The sequence below is a fragment of the Choloepus didactylus genome, chromosome 8 (assembly GCF_015220235.1).
Source record: "Choloepus didactylus isolate mChoDid1 chromosome 8, mChoDid1.pri, whole genome shotgun sequence".
In the NCBI taxonomy this organism is placed as follows: domain Eukaryota; kingdom Metazoa; phylum Chordata; class Mammalia; order Pilosa; family Megalonychidae; genus Choloepus; species Choloepus didactylus.
The window spans coordinates 123068469-123089142 of record NC_051314.1 but is presented as its reverse complement, the minus strand read 5'-3'; the positions used below and the strand labels follow the sequence as shown (position 1 = coordinate 123089142).

General features: G+C 36.1%; 1 protein-coding gene and 1 pseudogene across 1 annotated transcript; one reads left to right on the top strand and one right to left on the bottom strand.

The window, feature by feature from the left end:
* The first annotated feature begins 1187 nt into the window (after positions 1 to 1187).
* Positions 1188 to 19053, top strand: KLRF2 (killer cell lectin like receptor F2). Its single transcript, XM_037847498.1, is given in 8 exon segments — positions 1188 to 1275; positions 4285 to 4358; positions 5160 to 5177; positions 7477 to 7533; positions 14585 to 14593; positions 15752 to 15908; positions 16157 to 16268; positions 18921 to 19053. Coding segments are annotated over 8 exon segments (648 nt in total).
* On the bottom strand, positions 13257 to 14054 carry LOC119542347 (annotated as a pseudogene).
* Positions 19054 to 20674: the final 1621 nt, after the last annotated feature.

Below are 20674 nucleotides of genomic sequence, written 5' to 3'. Positions count from 1 at the left end.
CTCTTCCCCTTTTTGGTCCAGAAGGCTTTCTCAATCACACAACACAGGGTTCAGGCTTATCCCTAGAAGTCAAGTCCCATGTTGCCAGGATGATTTACACCTCTGGGAATCATGTCCAATGTAGGGGGGAGTGCACTGAGTTTACCTGCTGAGTTGGCTTAGAGAGAGAGGCCACATATGAGCAACAAAAGAGGTTCTCTGGGGGTGACTCAAATGAGGTTTCTTGATGAAGCAGATAGAATGAGAAGAGGAAATTAATTAGGATAATAGGAAATCTAGCATTAAATGTGTAGCGAAAGGAAATGAAATGAAGCAATCAAAAGATGGGGGGAATATCAGAGGAATGGGGTATCACAAATTAAGAGAAGATTCTTTTTCAAGAGAAAAGTAGTTTTAAGAAACAAAAGTTTAATGATGCTGAGTTGTCCTGTAATATAAGGGCAGAAGTATATATACTGCAATTAGCTCATGAAGTACTAGATGATTTTATTAAGAGTTATTTTTCACTCAAATGATAGCAGTCAGACTAGTTTGGTCTAAAAGACCCTTGAAGAATATATAATTTCCTTACACTATAATGAAGGCCCTGAAACAAGAGTGATATTACACCTCAAATTTGTAATCAGGAAAGCAGGAGATTAAATCAGCAGTTCAGCGGATCTTAGACAAGACAAGAAGATTCCAATATACAGACTATATTAGTTTGTTAGACAGATGTATTCCAAAATATCAAAATGTCTATTTTAATTTTTTAAAAATTTTTACTCTTATCTAGCCAGAGACTTATTTTGATTGTCAATTGTTTATTTGGTTTTATATAATTTTTATCTCTTACTAGAATATAAAAGACATGAATATCAGAGATATGTCTATCGTGTTCACTATATTCCTAATACACCAACACCCAAGTGCCTGGTTTATATTAAGTGCACATTAAATATCTGCTGAACAGAATAGAACAAAATAATCATCTTTACCTTGCAACATGCAGAATTTTAGACAGAAAGTAACATGTCTATCCAATTCTATCACAACACATCCTGTGTGGTTACATTTAGCAGTGCCTGAGTAAATTTAGATTATTTTGAGACTTCTGTTTTCTATTCAGCAGCATGTTGACATCAGGAGAAATATCCAAGGTTGAGACTAGTCTCCATTTTCTTTTACTATTTTCTGGGTAATAACATATGAAAACATTTGAGGAGCTGGAGAATGAAGATGGCTATATGATCCTAAATTTCAAGAATTGTCACAAATTCAGACAGAGATCCAAAGGTAGGAATTTCAATTTCTCACCCCCTTCAGACTCCAGCCTAAAATGTATTTTCTTAGGAAGATAATTACCTTCCCATAGTTTTAAAGTGTTAAAATTGACCATATTCTGGAATTTTTGAAAATGGCCATGTATTATCTAAAACAGATTTAGATTCATGCAAATATCAACAATAAAAAAGGGCATTTTCACAGCCATGGGCCCAGGGAAATGCTAATAGGATGATACATACTCCCCTTGATGCTGCAGCATAAGCACATAACTTTCAAATGAAGAAAAAGTCATAAAAATACTATTTTTACAGAAATTTTCCTCCTACAAAATATAAGGTTCATAGAAGCAATTATCTGGACATGATATCTGGATAAATATGTGTAGTAATAATGTTTATTATAGTCAGAAAATAAAGATATGGGGGTGATGGTGGGAGCAATAGCAGTCCTACAGGGTTTTAAAGCTTCCAAGCATGTTCATATCCTTCATCCTCTTCAATCTTCATGAAAGATCTATGGGATGTAGATCAGTCAGGTATGAATGAAAGAAGGGCAAAATAAAAGTATTAATCTTTGCTACTCTTAGGGCTGCTATATCTGGGTCAAGCTTGTTTATTTTTCAGGTCTGTTACATATTTCACTGGCAGGTTTAATAAACAACATGCTGGTGCTTGGATTCAGTCCACCTCAAAGAAATTTCAAAAACAACCCTGCTGAAATATGAAGACCTAAGCTGGATAACATGGCCAGAAATTCAAAATCAGTGGTCACAACCGCAGCTCTGCCATATGTAGTGTTGTTGATCCTCATATGTTATCTCAGATTCTATCTAGTTAATTCAAGACTTTTTTTGCAAACACATGATACTTTCATTATTGCTTGAAGGCTCAGGATCTTTTCTGTGGTCTCAAATCAGGAAATGAAAACTTCCTGTTTTCAGTAATAACATATTTGATTCAATAAACTCTAGGGCCACTGGTGTCACTCTAACTGGGTTGGACTCAACCCCACAGAGTAAGTGATCTTTTAGTCTTCTTGAATATTGGTTCTTTTATTTATAATAAAGGAAATCTATTTTGTGATGCTTTATATGGAAGTTAAAGTGCAATATAAACTACATTGCTTTAAACAGACAAGTGAGCACAGACACAAAAAATATGAGTATAGAAACATAAAACACCCATTAAATTATGTAAATTGTGTTAAACATAATTTAACATCCATTAAAATTATGAGTGAAAGAAGGATAAATTGGGAACGTAAATTGGGACTACCATTAAACAAAAATCGCATACTCTAAGCATGTCTCTGCTTGCAGTAAATTTGCTTCTAAACTTCCTTGATGAGATAAGGGAAACCCAGCCGGTTTTTTTGGGTCACATTATCTGTAAGATAAAGTAACACCTATTGCTTAAGACAAATATAATTAATCTTGGTATTAAACCAAAAAGGGAGTTTTTCCAAGAGTTCTCATTAAAGCAACTATAAATAACACAATTAGTGTTCTGGAAAATAGCAAAGTAACAGGTTGCATGGAGAAATTTCTAAACATTGTCCCAGATAGGCCAAATCATCCAAGCCAAGTAATTCAGTTCTCTGTTTACCTGGCTTGATATAGTATGCAAATCAAATCTTTATAGAAGAATATCTGTTGTTAATCTATAGCTAAGATTTTTATAAATCTTATAAATGATATTTTATAAACACTAGTTGACAATATGTTTAAAATTTCCTTACCTGAAAAGTATGGAGTACCTCTTTTATATCACCACTTGATTGCAGATCTGTAAATCTAAGATTGGTATCTCCTCATAAAATTACAGAAATATATTTTGAGGATATTCAGCTAAGTAGAGGCCATTCTACTTTTGCTTAAGCAGAATATCCACAGGCGAGAAAAAAGGTAGAAACCTATTTTTGATTTATTCTGTAAATAAGACAATTGGGGAGTAAATTTCAAAAGTTTTACTACAGATAGCAAATCCTCCAAGTATGTACTATAGATATTGCCAGTGCACTAAGTCCATAGATTCAATTGACATAAACCATCCAAACACTGCCTAGCTTTGAGAAATAGCACTTTTTTTGTGTGTGATTTAGAAGATAAAGTATTTGTGAAATGTATAACCAAAGTGATAGAATTAAGTGCTTGCATATTTATAAACTAATAAACACTGAGGAATATTTATTTGCTCACCAAAGTGTTTGACTTTCTCTTTGTCCACTAGCAAGGCAAATCGTCTGGCTGGAATGCATCTCGACTGAGATAATATTCCTATGATGTCTACATATAAAAGGATGCTTGCCCATAGCTTGTTTGTAAAAAGAGTGTATACTTCCAACTTATTCAAATACATGGACTACATGGAAGAAAGTAGATAAAATTGAAATGTGTGTGTGTGTGTGTGTGTATAACCCTGTTTAACCTCTCTGTTCAGTCCTTTGTAAAGAGAACACTCCTATAAACTCTGATTCCAAGCAAGTACTGTAGCATAGACTCTGATATGTATAAGCCTCTTTAATTGGAGATCTATGCTGCTGACACTGAAACTGATCCCTGCACAAAAAGTCAAAGCCATGAAAATACAACATGTTATATGTAAAAGGTGAAACAACATAAGAATATGCCCAGTACAATGACTGGTACATAATAGAACTTCAGTAAATGTTCCTTCCCTCTTCCATTTCTTTCAAAGTCATTAAAATAAATACACATAACAGTGCCTAGTACATATTAGGAATTGGATATATCCTTTTTCCCCAAGTCATCAAAAACATCACCAAATAATTAATAAAGAAACAAGTTAACAGAACACAATCCAAAATAAAGTAAACAACAGTAGTTGTTTTTGTCTTTGGAGATTGTATTTTTTTTTCAAATTTTAATCATGCATTATAATGCTGCATTTAAAATGAATATGGAATATCTCTGCAATAAAAATAAAACAGGAAGATGTGTATAAAGTGAATAATCAAGGAGAGTTTTAAAATTCTTGAAGAAATATCTCAACATTTCAGATTTCTGCCGATATCCTCAGTATTACTGTCTTATGCTAGTACTTGGATGTATTGGGATCCTTATTTTCATGACAGTGAATGGCCTGAACTTTTGAAGTTAGGCATGGATTTTGTTTATTAATTTGTATATTTTTAGAAAATAAATATTGATCCTTCAAGATCAGCTATACATTATAGCCCAATATTTGGACATCAAACTGACAAGCCATATATGTCATTTTAAAAATTATTTTAGATTTAAGAAAAATTAAGAAACACTCAAATATGAATGTAGCATTTACTGTTTCTCTTCTTATAAAGAGTTCCCAATAAATGGTTGAATTATCATTTTATAATAAAAATATAGTGACATACTTTTACAAAAAGGAAATCTGCCCACTGGTAACATGTTGAGAGATAATGGCTTAAATTTGTGAATGTGTGCTATTTCAAATGAAAGCACATTTGAAAACCATTTTAGGTGGACTTTTGCACACACACAGCTCCCCCCACACCCCCACCAAAGTGGTATTTAATGTGTATATTACATTCTGTACTTGTTCTTTTGGAAATAACCAGATGAGTTCATGGTTTCTATAACTTCCTGTCCTGCACTTGAGACTTGGATACTTGAAAATATAAGGGTAAAATCATACTTTCTTGTAAGTAGTACTGACATGGAAACATAAACTCTCAGACCCTTTGAGATGAGATATCTAAATATAGGTGACTCTTAAAGCAACTTCTCTAAGTGAGACAAAGTAAAGAGTGTATTTTTGGGTTGGGGCATTATATTTTTTGGTGCAGATTTTCCCCGGGAAAACAGGGGAAAATGTCAGACTTTTAAAAACCAAATACGTATTCTACTTAATGTAATTCTTCTGGATTGTGCACAGGGAATTGAGTGGGAAGTTGTCAACCAATCATATCCCTTAAATATTTTAAATCCTTATATTGAAATCAATTACTAATAATATGAAAATTTTCATCTAATTGATATTCAAACTAAGTGACTAATTTTAGTTTTCATGAATTCACTTAAATAAGTGCTGTTTTCATTTAACTATTAATCTAGAAAGTTAAATTCACTATAGTATTTATAGAATTATAGAAAGTTTAATTCACTAAAGTTAAATTATTATAGTTTTAAGAATCTCTTAAAATTCAGAAAATGTTTTCATGTTAGGCACTGAGTATGATCTTTACAAGCCACCACTGGTCTCTTTTGGCTCAGTTTTCCCTTCTGTAAAGCATAAATGTCTACTAAAAATAAAACATAAATGATAAAAGGACATAACTTGGACACTAAACATCTTTTAGAGAAAGATGCTATTGAAAAGAAATCATCAAAATTTGATACACTGATGAATTACTTAGTAAAAATTTTTTTCCCAGTGATATTTTTTGTCTAATAAATTAGTAACAGTTTCAATATTTGCATTTCTATTAGATTTTTGCTTGAACCAGTTTAAAAATATTTTCCATGGTCTACTTCAAAAAGGGATATTTATATCTACTCTCTCCCAAAATTTTATAGATAGGACACTAAAAAGGAACAAAATAGAATGAACTAATAAAAGCACAGAGTACTGAACAGGAAGAAAATTTTCTAGAAAATGAAAACTGGAGGGGACCACAGTTCAGAGAAAGCACAAGAGAAGGCAAAGGTGGAGACTGAAGTCATTCACGGGAAGCCTAGTTAATACTGTTTCCAAGAGCAGTGTATGGAGTAGGAGAGTTCTAGCTGAACGCCTTCTAAGGAATGGCCTAACCCCCTACTCCACTCACACAGGAGCATTTGCCCCCATATAAGCAAAAAATACATAATCCTTTAAAACAATGAGATGTATAACTAGAACAAGCTGGGATCCCTTATTTATGAAGTGGTTGCTGGTACAAGAGAGTACAGGCCCCTCCCCCGTTTGGGTTCTGGAGTGCGAGAGGATTTAAGCCTACTCCATGCATTGACTAATTCTGGGGTCCTTTCTATCTAAAAAATTTTGGAGATAATGAAATATCCCAGAACACAGAGCAAAATCCAGATAATAAAATTAAAAACAAAAATAAATAAATAAGAATAGCTGAGACCAAAAAATATAGCAAAAATCAACAACAGCAGCCACAAAAAACTAAAGAACTCTCTGTACAAGAAAGACAATATCTAATAAAACAGTTCCATAAAGAGAAACTAGGGAAAAACATAAAGTTATAAAATTATTCAAAGAATAATAGAAGAAAATTTCAGGGAGGAGAAAAGCATGTGGTTTTCATTTTTATCAGAGCTTACCAAATTAGAGCTTACCAAATTCTGAACAGGTTGGGAAAAAGATAGATTGATAGATATAAATAAATCCTCATCATATTTCAGAGCACCATGGACAAAGAAATAATCCTAAACCTCTTACATAAAGTACTTGTTTTCTCACAAAGCAAACAAATTGGCATCTGATATTAAAATGCATCCTGTAGACAGCACTGGAATAATGCTTCAAAGTTTACTAGTCTAATTTAAACTTTGGTTTTAAAATTAGACGTGACAAGGAATATACTGTTTTTCATGCTTTCTTTTGGAACAACAAAAAGGTGGGGTGGATGATAAAAGATAGAGTGAAGCGAGGCTAAGAATGTAATGAAAAGACATTTCAGATAAATGCTCTATGTTCCTAGAAAGCAAGTTATTTGGTCTATATTAAAATAATATATAAATAATACAAAGAAGAAGCTGAATGAGCTTAATGACATCATAAAAGGAGAATTTTTGTCTGCAAGAAGAAAAAATAAGGTCAATTTAAAAGTACAACAGAAAAAAGAAAATAATATACACAAAGTAAAAACTCAATCATCAATTGAAACAATTGTTCCACACCAACTCAAGGTGGTGTTGGTGGCGTAGTGTACGGGAAACCTGCATTTTATGCATGATTGTTCTGTAAACCCACAACTTCTCTAATAAAGAAAAAAAGTAATAACATGAAATCTAGAGATGTGTGTAATCTTTAGAGTTGTAATGAATGGCACATAAAGTAGTAAAAACAAATGTGGTCAAAAGCAGTTAATTCTGGGGAAGGAGAGGAGTAGAAGTACAGTAGAAGAAAGACTTTTAATTTTTAATCTACGTCTTTATTTTGTGGTAGTATTTTTCTTCTCATGTATCCTTTATTGCTATTAATTCTTAAATATTTCTCACTCTATTTTTACTTTGCATGAGTGCAGACAAAAAAAAAAAAGGATTTCCCTAAGAATGTAAATATCAGCAGTCTAGCAGGTAATGCTTTCTTTTTTGTCTGTAATCTTCTGCTCCTAGGGAGGAACTTAATTTTAAATCTCTTTTCCTCTACACACAAAGTCAATGGTCCTGGGAGAGAAAGGTAGGTGAATGGGAAGGATATTTACTTCCTGAGAGTCACTGCGGCATAGTGGATGATGCTGAAAGGAGGAATGATTGGAATGGTTCTAGGAGAAAAAAAACGTTGTAGTGGATCAAAAATTAAGGAGGTGGTGGATTTCCTGCCATATCCACCTTGCCAAGCATTTATTGAGCACCCACTGATGGTGTGAGATGTAATGGCTGTGAGCAATGGAGGAGAGAACATGGGTTTAGAAACAGACCTGTTTGAATCAAGAGATTTAATCTATCTGTCACATGAACTTAGGCAAATTAGACCTCAGTGTTTTAAACTTTCAAATATGGATACTAATAACTGTATCATGGAGTACTTAACGCAGATTAAACCAACTAATATAGTACAGAGGCTGTATGGTGCAGTGGTTAAGAGCATGGGCCACAAGCCAAACCATCTGGGTTGGATGGAGTGCCAGCTCTGATATTTACCTGTTCTATGACCTTGGAAAAGTTATATAATCCATATGTGCCTCATCTGTAAATTGGGAGTGATAATCACACTGTTTTCATAAGATTTAACTTTATTATATTCTCAAAAATTTTATTATAATAAAATATAAGAATAGAGAGAATAGTATAATAAATTCCCATATACCTTTCAACCAGCATCAACAATTATCAACACATGATCAATGTTTTATTTTTTCATCTATAGCCTCACCAACATCACTCCCCCAAACCTGATTATTTTAAAGCAATTAGCAGACATTATACCATTTAATATTTATATGCTTTTATATATGACTCTTAGAGTTAAGGGCTCCTTTAGTTTAACACAACCACAATGTCATTAGAACTCCTATATTAGCTTTCTGTTGACATGTACTATATTAACACAAAAAACGGCAGTTTAAAACAACATGTATTTATTGCCTCATAGTTTCTTGGGTTGGGGTCTAGGAGCAGCTTAACTGGATCTTCTGCTTAGGGTCTCAAAAGGATATGACCTAGGTGGTGGGCAGGCTACATACCTCACGGACTTCAGAGACTTCTTCCAAACTCATGTGGTTGCTGGTTGTTGGCAGAACTTGGTTCCTTGTGGCTGTAGAACTGAGGTCACTGCTTTCCTGGTGGCTATCAGTTGGGGCTGCTCTAAGCTACTAGAAGCCTCCTGAATTTCCTACCCATGTGCCATCTCACAGGCCCTCTTAGGACATGGAAGCATATTTATCAAAGCCACCAGGGATCTCTCTCTCTTCAGGAAAGGCCCAGTCCCTCTTTCAAGGACTTTCACCTGATTAAGTCAGGCAACCCATGATAATCTCCCTTTTGATTTACTCAGAATCAACTGAATTGGGACCTTAATTTCATTTTCAAAATCCCTTTGTGCTGGTTTGGGTGTATTATGTCTCCCCAAAATGCCATTATCTTTGATGCAGTCTTATGTGGGCAAGAAATGTATTGGTGTTGATTGGGTTGGAGACTTTTGATTGGATGTTTCTGTGGAGATGTGATCACTCAACTGTGGGTGAGATCTTCCACTGGATAATTTCCATGGAGGTGTGGCCCCACCCATTCAGCGTGGGCCTTGATTAGTTTACTGGAGCACTGTATACACTCAGACAGAAGGAGCGAGCTTGCTACAGCCAAGAGGGACACTCTGAAGAACACACAGGAGCTGAGAGAGGAGCTGCAGATGAGAGACAGTTTTAAGATGGCTGTTGAAAGCAGACTCTTGCTCCGGAGAAGCTAAGAGAGGACAAACACCCCAAGAGCAACTGAGAGTGACATTTTGAAGAGGAGCTGCAGCCTAGAGAGGAACATCCTGGGAGAAAACCATTTTGAAACCAGAACTTGGAGCCGACGCCAGCCACGTGCCTTCCCAGCTAACAGAGGTTTTCCAGATGCTATTGGCCATCCTCCAGTGAAGGTACCACCCGATTGTTGATGACTTACCTTGGATACTTTATGGCCTTAAGACTGTAACTGTGTAACCAAATAAACTCCCTTTATAAAAGCCAATCCATTTCTGATGTTTTGCAATCTGGCAGCATTAGCAAACTGGAACACCCTTCATCTTTTCCATATAAAACACCCTAATCAAAGGAGTGATATCCCACCATATTCACTGGTCCTGCTCACATTCTCAGTGAGGGAATTACACAGGACATGTACACCAGGGAGTGGGAATCTTAGGAGCCATTTTAGAATTCTGCCTGCCACAATTCCTAACAAAATTAGCAATACATTTTTAAGGTCATCCAGTATCCCGTCAGCATTAAAAACGTTTTTTATTTTTCATTTTATTTGTTAGAATCAGAAAGAGAACAAAGAGCACCACTGCATTTGGTTAATATATCACTTGAGTCTCTTTTTTTTTTTTTTTTATTGCTGACCTTCATTTTTTATTTAAATACAGTGATCTTTTTTAAAGAAAAAAAAAACAATTTTACACAGCAAATATTTCACATAAATGTAAACATGCATGTCTACTTCATAATTAAGCAAAATAAACTTTTAGGCATAAGATTTTTAAAAAATTAAGTAACAAAACAGTGAACCCAAGACAGAAATAAAAGGAGCAACAAAAACACGCCATTTCATAATACTTCAATTGGTCTTGTCTTCCAATCTACTGGTTAAGGCCTGAGTTGTGAAAATTCTACCTCATTGCCAAATCAAAACAATCAATTTGACTGCACCTAATATGCATCCTCATAACAGACTATTTCTCTTTCAAAATAATGTAATAAATACATCACACATATACAGACATCCTATTGAACCAGCTTCTCAAATAGGGAGGTAAGGACTTTGGAATTTTCAAGTTTTCCTACCACCAAAGCACATAGAAAAAAGTGATTCTGCTACAGAAATAAAATAATCAATAAGTGGCATTTTTACAAATCTCTAGTTTACGTGTACTACGATTCCCCCCAAATCACATCTTTGCTGTGGCTTGCCATGGCCCCTCAGACACTTTGGACTTAAATCTTCACACCTCACCTAAATAATCCACAGTATGGTAGTCACTGTTTAGCGCAAATAACAGTAATTTTAACATTTCACTTAGACTTCTAAATCATGAATAGCAGCATGGATAGTTTTCAGCTGTCTTTCAGTGCCTGGAATGTTTTCTCTGTCTGTGCCTAACCTCTGGACTTCACTGGTCAGTGCTCTGAATCTTCCCCTTCCAGGCTTTAACACTCTGAATATCTATTCCTGTGGACAGCTGAGGGGACAGAAGTGAGAATGATAATCCCTGCTTTTAGGAGGTTCACACCAACCAGAGTTCAAGCAAGAGGAAAGTCAGTCCATACATAGGCCACTCTGTATGTACTGAAACGAACAGAGGAAGGGCCCCTGAAGATGGCACCTATGGAGTCTCAGGAGTGGGATCGGAGGGGGAGAGGAGGAGAGGCCTGCAGGCTGAGGAAGTAGCCTGAAAGAAAGCACAGAGGCAGGAAAACCAGGAAGTCCAGTTTGACCGGCTCAAGGGTACTCTGTGAGGCCAAATTCTTGATTTTCAAGAAGAAAAAATTCCTTACTCTGGTGGGTAAAGCTGGGCAGATGGGAGAAAAGAGTACCGCTAAAGCATTTGTGCAGAAACCAAAACTGAGCCGTGTGGCGATTAACTGTGGAGTCACGTAGGATGGATGCAAAGGGAGAGGGTCTGAAACTTGGAGCTTGACTCACCAAGCCCAGTGCCACATGCAGGCACTTCCTATACAAAAAAACATCTTGACCTGACATGCCAAAATCAAGACTTTGGGAGAAAAAAATAAAAAATAAAATAAAAATAAAAGGCTTAAATAGATACTTTTAGTTCAAGTTCCTAGAACCTGCCCCAGCTTGAGCAAGTTAAGAGCAGTGAAAACAATTCCCATACCCAGTAACAATTCAAGTCTCCCAATCATGACCTTCACCTTCTCTGAGCTGACATCAGTACCAAGGAATTACAAGTCAATTACTAATTCAACATATAAAAATTCCTACATGCCGTTAAATCCACTGAAACCTCCTGATGGGCTAAGAATCCCACAAAGGGCACTGGGGTGTACCTATGACCTGCACTTGGGTAGAGTGGTGTGACTCTGCTGCTGGGAGATGGGTCTCCACATCCTGCCCACATCCCCTCACTGGGGTCACCGTGAGGATGAAACAGAGTTGACTTTATGTGGCTCAACTCTAACCAAAGCCCCCACTTTGGATCATCTATTTCCTTTCTAGGTCCAGAAAGCCCCTGCAGACACCCACCCCCAACCCTGCAATAGCTGGACAGGGAGGGGCCATGTGTATAGAGGGACCTGGGGAAGGAAAACCATTTTGTTACCCATTGAACCAAAGAAGTTGGAAATGTTTCAGGACACGGTCATTCAAACTACCGACACGGGCTACTCCACACTAATTATGGGACAATTTATCACATATTCACTCAATATGAGAACATTTACTAATGACCTGTAACAACAGATTTGTTCACAAACTACACACTGCAGAAGGCAATCTTGTGACTTTCTTCTAGTTTTATACAAAAATACAGATAAATCTGGAAGTCAGGCACAAACAGTGGTACAAAAGCATGAACCAAAACACCTCATTAAAGAATGTGCTCATTTCATACTGCAGCACTCCTATCTAGATTCTAGTTTTTGGAAACTTACTGCTGGTTCACTTGTTCAGAGAGGTTTCTTCACTACACCTCTTTTCCACTCCCCACTGCCCCCACTAATATTCATGAATAAACCTAAGACTGCATCTACATGGAACTAAAAGCCCCAATATAATTGAGTCACATGTGTCGGCACAGTGGCTGCTGGTTTAATCTGCTTAGCCAGCCTCAAGTATTTAGGGACTGTCTGGATCTGAATTTGAGCTGGAGGCACCCAACACTTTTGTCTTTTGGAACCCAGTAAAAATTCCAATGTACCTTGAAAGTCCCATGTATAAGAATCTCTGGTTCCAACAAATGAGATTCAAAGGAGAGAGTAGTGGGTAAAGCCTAGACTGGAGGCAGGAAGCCTGCCACAAAACCAGCTGTGTGCTTCAATTTCCTTGGTTGCAAGGCAGTTAAACTAGCAGTTGGCTAGGGCCCCACCCAGCTGGCACTCTAGGACCGTGACTTGGAATGTAGTTCTATCCAGGCTTGTCAGGCAGGGTCAGATAAAACTCTCCTACCACTTTGTATCAACAGTTTAAAGTGGTTTAAACATTTTTCTGTGCTATAGTTGAAGGTTTCCATTTTTCTTCTACCCTCAAAGATTGTTTCATTTCACTCGTACAAACCCACTTAACCAAATTGAGCTTAAACTTGAATCACTAGCTTGGTGAAGACATGGCCTTGAGTAATCTAGACCAGTGCACATTTGTCTGTTTTTCATTAACAATGTTAACCAGATAGGACTATAATTCCATTAGGTCTTCTACAGATCTACTTAAAACTTTGAAACATGAGATTGTTCAAAAACACATGCGAAAACCACCCATCACCTCCAAGTTAAAGATTTGAATATCACAGCTCCAGAGCTTCAAACTCCTACTACAGTCCCTGATCCACGACATTTTCCTCTTGACCAAGGACTCCATGCTAAAGTAGCCTGGTCTTGCAGCAAATTTGTGCACCAAAAAGTAAATTTCGAAAGATCTGGCTCTAGTCATCACTGTCACTGCCAGACTCACTCAATTGCAAGTCATTTCTGAGGGTGTTCATAAACTGGTTGCTTCCTTGTGGCCGGCCGGTTCTGCTCGTGACGGTGGGCCTGCTGTTGTAGGGCTGCTGGTGTGAAGGCTGCAGAGGAGAGGCTGGGGCGTTGTCCTGGCCTCCACTGCTGGAGCTGTTGTCATCGCTGCCTGAGGAGCCCTCAGAGTCTGAAGAGCTGCTCCCACTGCTCTGCTCATCTGCTCAATAAGGTCAACTTCGGCCCTCAACTCTCTTTTGATGTCATCCAGCTGAGGTTCAGGTGAGGGGTTATCTTTCAAGGGGGAAGTTTTGGGTCCAACTGGAGGCTTCATTGGAGCTCTGAAAGGCATGGGTGGTGGAGGCGGTGGCGGCTGCAGTGACTGTGGGGCACGAGTGGACTTCTGTTTCATTCGGGCCTGGATTTTACTGCTCCCCTCAGCTCTTGTTTTCTTGACCTGAATGCTGCTACTGAGTTTTTCCAGCACGTATTCACCAGTGTCATGATTAATAATAAGCACACAGTCTTTCTGATATGGTCCCTTTGAACACAGTCATTGGCAGTGTAGATCCAGGGATATGTGGCAGTGTAATTGTGACTTCATTTCCTTTGCCAACCCGAAGCTCTCCTTCACAGGAAGTGTCTATAGACGCTGGCTTAAAATCACAGCGAATGGTGTGGAGGGAGGCCCGTGGTCGCTTTTCGAAGCTCTCCCGGGGTCGCAGGCAGTGCTCCTGGCGGTCGAGCAGCAGGTTCGCAGTCGCGTTCATGGCCCCGTGCGAGAGACGCGCCCTTGAGTCTCTTTTAATCTATACATTCTCTTTCTTTCATTTTATTTATTTTTTTTTTTTTGCCATTTACTTATCAAAAAATAGATCATGGTTGTGTATAATTTCGTATGTTCTGGATTTTTCTGTTCATATCTCCATGGTGTCATTTAATGTGTTCCTCTATTTTATGAAGTTGTTTTAAAAACTAAATATATGTTAGGTGCTGAGAAATCAGCCTGGTCCTCAAGATGTGCTTATTGTTATTATGTAAAGCATGTAGGAGAGGAATTGATGCATTGCTCAATACATGTTTTTCTCCATCCTCATTCCCACAATATTTCCTTTTATTATAGAAGATGGCACTGAAAGCTGAGTTAACTACAATAACTCTTTTGGATAATTACTGTCCACATTTTGCATCATTTTTTGGTGTTTCACCATGTTATACTAATCATTTGGAGAATTTGGGGTATGTTTTGCAGCTCTGCAACTTTACTTTATGGACCAGTCTATCAATACCCATGTAACAGAATTATATAGTCTAATCACTCCTTCTCATTAATAATAGTGAATAAATAACGCCTCTCAAATTATAATTGGGTCATATATTTGAGGTCATTTTATGATTTTCAGCAGAGGACTATGTATTGTTACAGCTGACAATAGCATCTGGCTATCCTGAGTCTTTTGAAATAATTTTTAAACTTACAATTATTCAGCCTGGGCATTGCTTTCCTTGGCAAGGAGTGTATTAATGACTTAAAATATGTATGGAACTTTATAAATTTGAATTTAGTCCATGATAAATCTTCTTTGAATCATATCTGCTGATGTTACTTTTTTTAAAACAAATCTTAGCAGGACATATTAATTCAGTATCATAAAATAAATTTTCACAAAATATTAGGCTCATAGCTGACAGACTAAAATATTAGCAATTATTCAACGATCAATAATTCAGCATTTATTATGCAAAAAGTGCTATTTAAGAAGTGGTTCAAAAGATGGACATAACAGTCCCATCTCAAGAACCTTCCAGTCAGGTAAAGAAGACAAGTCCACAGATGACTAGGACACAGACAATTCATTGTTTGCCAAGTGACACCTACATATTATGAATCTTAGTAGTGATAGAAATTATGATGGGTCAAAGGCTTCCTTTTCTGAGGTGGTAATACCACTGGAAATTTAAATATCATTTAGAAGGTGAAAAAAGAAAGGGAAAGCTATTCAAGGCTAAGGGAACAGTGTGAATGAAAACACAGGAAGATGAATATGTCCAACAGGTTGAGGTAATGCCAAGTAATCTCACAGAAGGGGAGGGCAGGTAAGCACAACCTCAGACAAAGGGATTAGTGCCAAGGAGTAGAGAAATTTAAATACCAGGGTTTTACTTTTCAGTTAGTAATAAATTATTAGAAGTATCATATATTTGCTTCCTGTAATTCTGGAGTTCAGAATTCACAAGCTTTGTTTTGCCCCAGTCTCCCAAAATCCTGCCCCCCCTCCAGGAAATATACAGTTTAGTGAATTAATCCCATTCCTTTCTACTAACAGAGCTGCCTTTAAATGGCAAAAAGTGAATCGGGGCAAAGATCTATTTTCCAGTCAATCATATCTGATACCATTCACCCCTTCTCTATTTACTATAGAGTTTAATTTTTTTACCCTACCTTTTCCCTCAAAATAATTACAAGCACCTGAATGACTGGGTTTTGAACTAAGGCAAATGTTACTGATTTTCAACTTCTTTTAAAACTTCGGAAGAGAGTCAACATGACTGTACAAAGCTGCAAGCACATTTGCCAGTGATTCAAAATTTGGATGAGCTGGTGAGGAATCAAAAGCAAAAAAGTCCTCAAGGAACAGTTGCTAGGTGCAAGTTTTCTTCCTAAGAAGTGCGGGTGGCTTATTTTCATTGCTTTTGAACATTTGTTAACCATAATATACTGTGTTTAAGGAAAAAAAAGAAACTATTATTTATGAAAAAAAGAAAACTATTACTTACAATTCCATCAATCCCTGGAACAATACTTTTCTCTATAGAAGACATGAAGATTTGTTTTAATAAATGAATAAATTTATCCTATATCTTCTATAAGGTTTCTTACAGAATAGTTTAAAACCTGGGTATTTCGGTTGGATTGGACTATATGTTACATCCCAAGGAAACTTATGGACTTGGATAAATGGAAACTTTTTAGTTCCACAAGTGTAAGTTTTTATGGCTGTGTTTTTGTAATATTCATAGAAATGTCTTTTTAAATTAAGCTTCCTTGCTTTCCATTCTTTTCTTTCTTCCTCCTTCCTTCCCTTTTTTTTCTCTCTTGTAGTTTGCCAAAGTTGATGAAATGCAATATACCAGAAATAGGTTGCCTTTTACAATGGGGATTTATTAACTTAGAAGTTTACAGTTGTGAGGCCATGAAAATGTCCAAAGCAAGGCATTCATAGGCGATGCATTGTTCCGGAAGATGGGCTACTGGCAATCCTCAAGACACAGGGCGACATCTGCTGGTCTCTCCCTTCTCTCCTGGGATCTCTCAGCTTCTGACTTCAGTGGCTTCCTCTGTTTCTGTGGGTTCTCTCTGCTTCAGTGTGTCCCTCTCTCTCCGCTTCTCTGGCTTTTATCCTCTTATAAAGGACTTCAGTAAGAGGATTAAGACCCACCCTAGATGAGGTGAGTCACAGCAACTTAAGATCCTACTCAACAGTGGGTCCACATGGGAATGGGTTTGCTTTAATAACCTGATCTTTTCTGGAGGTCATTCAGCTTCAAACTACCACACTCATTTTTCTTCCTTCTCTTTCTTCTTTCTTTTCTCCCTGTCTTCATCCCTTCCTCTCTTTCTTAACGTTCATTAATGTTGAGAAACAAAGATATAAGTGTTTATTATGGCATTTGGCAATTATTAATTGGTCAATAAATGGTAAGTATTTTTTAAAAACTTAATGTCGCAGCCCAAGAGGGCCATGCCAGTCCAAAGGCCAAAGAAAGACAATGAGCATTTTCTGATAACATGAACCTTTATTCATTATTGGCTTACTTACAGGGTGAGAAGTTGTGGAGAGATCATGACGGTTCTCTCAGGCCGGGCAGGCATCCCGTTCACTGAGCAGATGACCCAGGAATGCAAAAAGGGCAGAAAGCCTTTTATAAGGGTTTAAGACAAAGGCCTTCTTAAGGGTAGGGGGAGCATAGATGCAGGAACAGGTCATTTTGACCTGGGGGGTGGTGCAGGAAGGACTAGAATAACACTTAAACAATTACATTTTGCCCTTTTTTGTGAGACTAAGAGCCTCTCATTTCCTGCCTGCTTGCATAAAGTTACATTTTAAGGTCAATTTACCCTGTTTTTCTTTACTGGCTTAGAAAGACAATAAGTTAAACATTTAGCTGCCTAGGTCATGCAGACTGCTGTGCACCAAAGATCTGCAGGCCTGTTTTGCTCAGGCCATGGGTTGCTACATTTAAGTTGATTTAAATCTCTTCTAAAGTAATTTTAAGCAAATACTTTTTGTAAGGTAAGCAAAAAGATAAAATTCACCTATAAATAAGAGCATCTGGAAAATATAGAAAGATCTGTTGAGTTGAAATCAGAAAATATGAATCTGAATTTGTGATCTTAGAAAATTCCCCTAAACTTGTGGATATCAATTTCCTTATCTGTATAGAAAATGTAATCATATTTTCTTCACAATGTTCTTGTGTGAATGACATAAAGTAATGCATGTATGAGTGCTGTAAACTTAAGAGGCATACACATTTGCACTTTCTCCTCTGTGTTCTTATTTGCTTTACAGTACTCTACTAGAGCACCTAAAAGGTGGCAAATTTGGAGCAAAGACTATGGATGATAGATAGTTCATTTCAGTTTGATATTCATTTTTCTCTAGACACACACTTCTATTCTCTATCCATTTTCATCTTTCAGGAACATAAAACTAAAGTATGAAGTAATACCATTCCTGAACTCTGCTTTGAGTGCCATTATTGACAAAAATTAGTAAGAAATACTAAAAAATACCTACCACCTACCTTTTTTTTTTGTAAACCTATATTATTGTTAGCAAAATGTAGCCCTTTTAAAAAGCTTTCATTTTATCATTTGAAGAAAAATGCAGATGATTATAATAGTTGTTTTTGTTTAAATAATAATCAGTACCTGGAAACAATAGTTAAGGAAATAGCTCTCTCCAAAAATACCTTTCACACATTCTCCTCTCTCCTAGCTTTATTATACCATTGAAGCTAAGAAGGAATCTGAGTCATCTAAACAGTTTTTATTTTGATTTTTTAAAATTTTCCTTATATTGATATAAGATTCTATTGCCTTGAAGTCTTCACCAAAATATTCAATTTTGTCATCTAATACCTTGCAAAGAAAACTGTTTTTGTGGCTATATGGAAATATGAATAGACGGAAAGTAAACTGAAAGTGTGAAGTTCAATTAGAAGGCTGTGGCCGTAAATCAAGGGAGAGATAATGATGGTAGTCAGGGTTAAGACTGAGCACAGGAGATGGCCATGGAGAATTATCTGCAGATACAATACCCAGGACTTGCCGTCATGTATATGAGAGAGAAGGAAGAAGCAGAAATAATTTCCAGTCCTATAAATTGAGCTTGTATGGTGCTGTTACTAAGATAGGAGTGGTGTCAGGGAAGGAAAGGGGTGGTTTACAGGGAAGGCAAATCAAAAGTGCCCAAATACAATCATAAGCAACAAAAGAAGAACCTATTCTAAAACTTCAGCAAAATTTTGACTGCTGAAGAAGCACCTTTAAAATTTTGGCTGGGGGAAACTTTAAAAAGATATCACTATTATGCTATTATAAATGCTCAAATCTGTCCTTTACCCCCCAGATTTCCTGTAATTGGACCAACTGATAACAAGAGCTGTGCCATCACAACAAGAAAGCAGGTGTATTCTGAAGGATGTAAATCCAAATTCAAAGGCATTTGCCAGAGAGATGCTGTCTTTTTTCACACACAGTAGAACCAGTGATCTGTAAATTTATAACAAAATGTAAAAATACTTTTCAGCTTACACAGAGACAGATTTAAGGGATTTGGCTATTTTAGGTAAAGTTTCTAATAGGAAGTTTCTGATGAAAAACATGATTTTGAAAAAAAAGCTCTTTCTCATAAATTGATTGTAAAGTCAAATTTGTTGCAGAACTGTTGCTGAATACTTGTATTTATTTTTCTTTCCCACAGCAGTGATAAAAAACAAAATGAAAAAGTTAGTAGTTATTTTAGTAGTTAGTAGTTTTGGATTTTTTTTTTTTTTTTGTATTTAAAAAACCTCAGAATAAAATGACTTTAAAAAAAATGCTTTTCTTCTATGTGTGCTATGTTGTGGATGGGAAAGAAAGAGGAATATATGTATAATATACTATTTGAAGCATGGAAAAATTCTGAACCTTTTATTTATATAGAATAGTGTGAAATTCATTATAAAATCATGTGGCCACATATTCAAAACAATAACCAGGAACAGAAAAAGCAAATCTACACATTTAAATAAAGACTTGAAAAATATATATGTGGATTCAAGTGCCTATCTTTTTAATAGAAACCTATTTTTTCTTTTTTCATAAAAATATGAAATTTTCTAATAATCTATACAGCACACTTCTAAGTAAGGCCATATGATAAAATGATTTTAAAGAAGAAAACACAATTCCCTATTCTTTTAATGTTTAGAAAAGGAATTAAATTTATTCTTCTTCTAATCCTGCCTTATTCCAAGTCTATGTGTATTCTATTTCTTGGCTTCCAACTCCTTCTGAAAAGCAAGTAAAGTAATAGATTAGACACAGGGGTATAGTTATGAAGTGTCTTTCTTTGCAGGCCTTTCTTTCCCTTAAATTAATAGTTTTCAAATATTATCAAAATGAAATTTTCAACTGGTAATAAAGTATTAAGATATTGTAAGCATGAGACGGCTATTTGAAATAATATGCCATCTTATTTGTTTTAATGTGATTCTAAAATTTACTCCTCTTTAATCAAATTTATGTTTAAACATCATTATATTGAAAACTCTCCCATTCTCTTAGTTTCTAAATGAAATTCTGTGCAATGTAAAGTTTCCTATTTTTCCTCTCATCTATCCCTACACATTCATATTTCATAATAAATGCAACAGATTATGTTCACTATATAAGTGAGATAATTACTTAACTATTTCAAGATGTCTCTAGTTCATTGAAAGACATCAGGAATTTATACTACTTTAACTATGAATTCAAAGGAAAGAAAAAGAGATGAATTGCTCTAAATTGCTAAGTTATTAACAAAAATAACTTGTAACCACGAAATAAAAGCACATAAAAAGGAAACCTATATGTGAATCAGGTGAAACTTGAACTTAAACCGAGCCTACATTTAAACACATCAAATTGTAATATATAATGTTCTCTGAAATTAACTGCTATTTCATTATTTCCAAGTTTTCTTGTTGACAGCATGATCCACAAGTACAAGATGCACACACTTGATTACAGGCTGCTATTTGCTTGAATCACTGGAAGTTATTTACATTTATGTATATCAGATACAGCATCTAAAGGTGGGACTTCCCCAAATATCTGCAAGATAGTAAACAATCCCCT